The sequence below is a fragment of the Lathyrus oleraceus genome, chromosome 7 (genome assembly GCF_024323335.1).
Source record: "Lathyrus oleraceus cultivar Zhongwan6 chromosome 7, CAAS_Psat_ZW6_1.0, whole genome shotgun sequence".
Classification (NCBI taxonomy): Eukaryota; Viridiplantae; Streptophyta; class Magnoliopsida; order Fabales; family Fabaceae; genus Lathyrus; species Lathyrus oleraceus.
The window spans coordinates 16,101,462-16,104,192 of record NC_066585.1 but is presented as its reverse complement, the minus strand read 5'-3'; the positions used below and the strand labels follow the sequence as shown (position 1 = coordinate 16,104,192).

The window sequence follows — 2,731 nt, the reverse complement described above, 5'->3', positions numbered from 1 at the left end:
CAAATTTATTTGATTAGAATTATTCTCTTCTTTCTCATCCATCTACCCCGAATCAAACACTCTCTGAAAAAAGAGAATCTCATTTTTCTATTTTGAAAACGTGTTTTTAAGAAGATTTTTTTTAATACAACAATTAAATTATTTTATTTGCTAATAACATTTTTTTCTTTATCTATATTCTGCTTGCCATATCTACTCAATACTGCTACTTGTTTCTCCTCTTCTAGAAACATCATTGAAAACACTCATTCATCTCCTACTTCTTTATCTAGAAACATTTTTCACATATAAGTAGGGATGCCTTCATTATAATTTAAAACAAAACTTGTTTTATTTTTCTAGCACAAGAGATTTGTGGTAGGAATTTGCATTCTTTTATTTTTGTATGTTTATTTCCCTAGCTTAAGAGATTTTTGTAGCAATTTACATTTTTTTATGGATGATATGATTTTTCTTTTATACAATTTTACTACGTCTTTATGTATTCAATTTTTCAAGGGACACTAAATGACGCTAATTTTTATTTCAACTACATTATCATTTTAAATATGTAGAAAGAATATTGAGTTTTTCATCACTGAACACATTACAAATAATTGATTTTTTTATCTTTATTTTTTACTTTCTAGATCAATTACTTATATTGAAGAAAAGGGGCAAATGACAAAGGAAAAATATGCTGCTGATATTTCCTCCATAAAAGAAGCACATGCCAGAATTAAATCACTGGTTCTTAAAACTCCAGTTCTCTCCTCCACCTCTCTGAATGACATATCAGGAAGACAACTATATTTTAAATGTGAAAATTTTCAAAAGAGGTCAGAGATGACTTTTTGTTGAATTACATCAATATTTTGATTTTTTTTTTTTGGAGTTTTTGCTGTTAATTATACTCTTGAAAAAAAAATAAAGAAATAAAAGACTATATAATATTTTCTTATTTATTCTATGGCCATTAGTGGAGCTTTTAAATTTAGAGGTGCCTGCAATGCTGTTTTTTCTCTCACCGATGAAGAAGCTTCTAAAGGTGTTATAACTCACAGCAGGTTTGTTTTATGCCATAATTACATAATTTTTTTTTTTAATTTGATTCAGCAAATTTATTTCTCTTATGATGTTGTCAGTGGAAATCATGCTGCGGCGTTGGCTTTGGCAGCAAAGCTTAGGGGGATCCCTGCCTACATTGTTATTCCAAAAAACGCACCAGCTTGTAAAGTTGAGAATGTTAAGCGATATGATGGTAAGGTTAATTTTTCTGAGGTCAATATAAGGTCAAGGGAAGAAGTTGCAAATAAGGTGCAGAAAGAAACTGGTGCTATCTTGATACCTTCTTCTAATGATGGCCGAATACTGAGGTAAAATGTTGAATTTTTTGTGTGAATGAGTTCTTAGTAAACTCTTTGACATGCTTGATTAATCTTGCAGTGGCCAGGGTACCATATTCTTAGAGCTTTTGGAACAAGCCCCTCAAATTGATACCCTTGTAGTACCAATAAGTGGTTTGTTCTCCTTTTTATGACATTATATCATTCAAGTGTTTTAAAATTTGAATAATTTTAATATTCACTTTTCGATTTTCAAACAAAATGAAAACTGCAGGTGCCGGTTTGATAGGAGGAGTAGCATTAGCTGCCAAGGCCATCAATCCGGCTATTCGGATTTTGGCGGCTGAACCTAAAGGAGCTGATGATGCAGCGCAATCTAAAGCAGCCGGAAGGATAATAACATTGTCTGAGAACGATACTATTGCGGACGGACTTCGAGCCTGTCTCGGAAATTTCACATGGTGAAAATAAAATCTTTAGGAATCATATATTAATGAGATGAGATAAAGTTTTATGGTCACTTTCAGTTAACTTGTTGAGGTTTCTGTGACACAGGCCTATCGTACGAGATCTTGTTGATGATATAATAGTTGTGGAAGACTTTGAAATTGTCAAAGCCATGAAACTGTGTTTTGAAATTCTAAAGATTGTTGTAGAACCAAGTGGAGCAATTGGCCTTGCTGCTGTTCTATCTGAAACTTTTCAGAAAAATCCTGCATGGAAGGATAGCAAGCATGTAGGAATAGTAGCTACAGGAGGCAATGTTGATATGACTGTGCTTTGGGAGTCTTTCAACAAATGAAAATGAATTTTCATTTTGCTCATTGTGATTTTCCATTACAAATGAATAATTTTTACTCAATTATTGATGTAATATTTTGTGTTGATTATCTCAATGCTACTAGTTAGCTATTGGATTGAAGCTCTGATTGATAGTTAGTTATTTAATCAACATTTTATATCCTTAAAGGAATGCTAATAATAAATTACACCCTCAGTCTCGTAAAAATTGTTTTATTTACACTTTTTTATATCTTAAAATAATTGTTTATTTATAATAAGAATACAATATTTATTATTATTTTTTTATTATTATATTTTTATTATTAACTTTCATTATTGATTATAATTATTAAGGATATTTTAATAAATAATATTAAATTTATTATTAAAATCAAACACAACTAATAATTCACTTGAGAATCACACCAATCTTCGAATAAAACACTTTTTGGGCGATGAAGGGAACATGGAACCTTCAATGAACAATCAATTTATTAATATGATATAAAAGTTATTTAAATTAACTTAGAGATAGTAAAGAGCCTATGGAACCTAAATTTAAAGAGGAATGGATCCAATCCATAAGTCATTTCAAAAAGAGGTGTGGATACCATAACTCACTC

General features: G+C 30.4%; 1 protein-coding gene across 1 annotated transcript; it reads left to right on the top strand.

Moving 5' to 3' along the window:
- Window positions 1-262: 262 nt before the first annotated feature.
- On the top strand, window positions 263-2,252 carry LOC127108464 (serine racemase). The gene is made up of 7 exons (XM_051045932.1): window positions 263-357; window positions 630-818; window positions 960-1,046; window positions 1,125-1,355; window positions 1,426-1,499; window positions 1,600-1,786; window positions 1,881-2,252. Exons 2-7 carry the CDS (start codon window positions 661-663, stop codon window positions 2,125-2,127), a joined length of 984 nt encoding a protein of 327 aa, XP_050901889.1. The 5' UTR covers window positions 263-357; window positions 630-660; the 3' UTR covers window positions 2,128-2,252.
- Window positions 2,253-2,731: the final 479 nt, after the last annotated feature.

Bases quoted from the DNA above. Each gene is read 5' to 3' on its own strand.
- LOC127108464 (XM_051045932.1), top strand. From the start codon at position 661: ATGACAAAGGAAAAATATGCTGCTGATATTTCCTCCATAAAAGAAGCA. The intron at 1,047-1,124 runs GTTTGTTTTATG...TGATGTTGTCAG, and splicing joins GGTGTTATAACTCACAGCAG to TGGAAATCATGCTGCGGCGT. The intron at 1,500-1,599 runs GTTTGTTCTCCT...TGAAAACTGCAG, and splicing joins CCTTGTAGTACCAATAAGTG to GTGCCGGTTTGATAGGAGGA.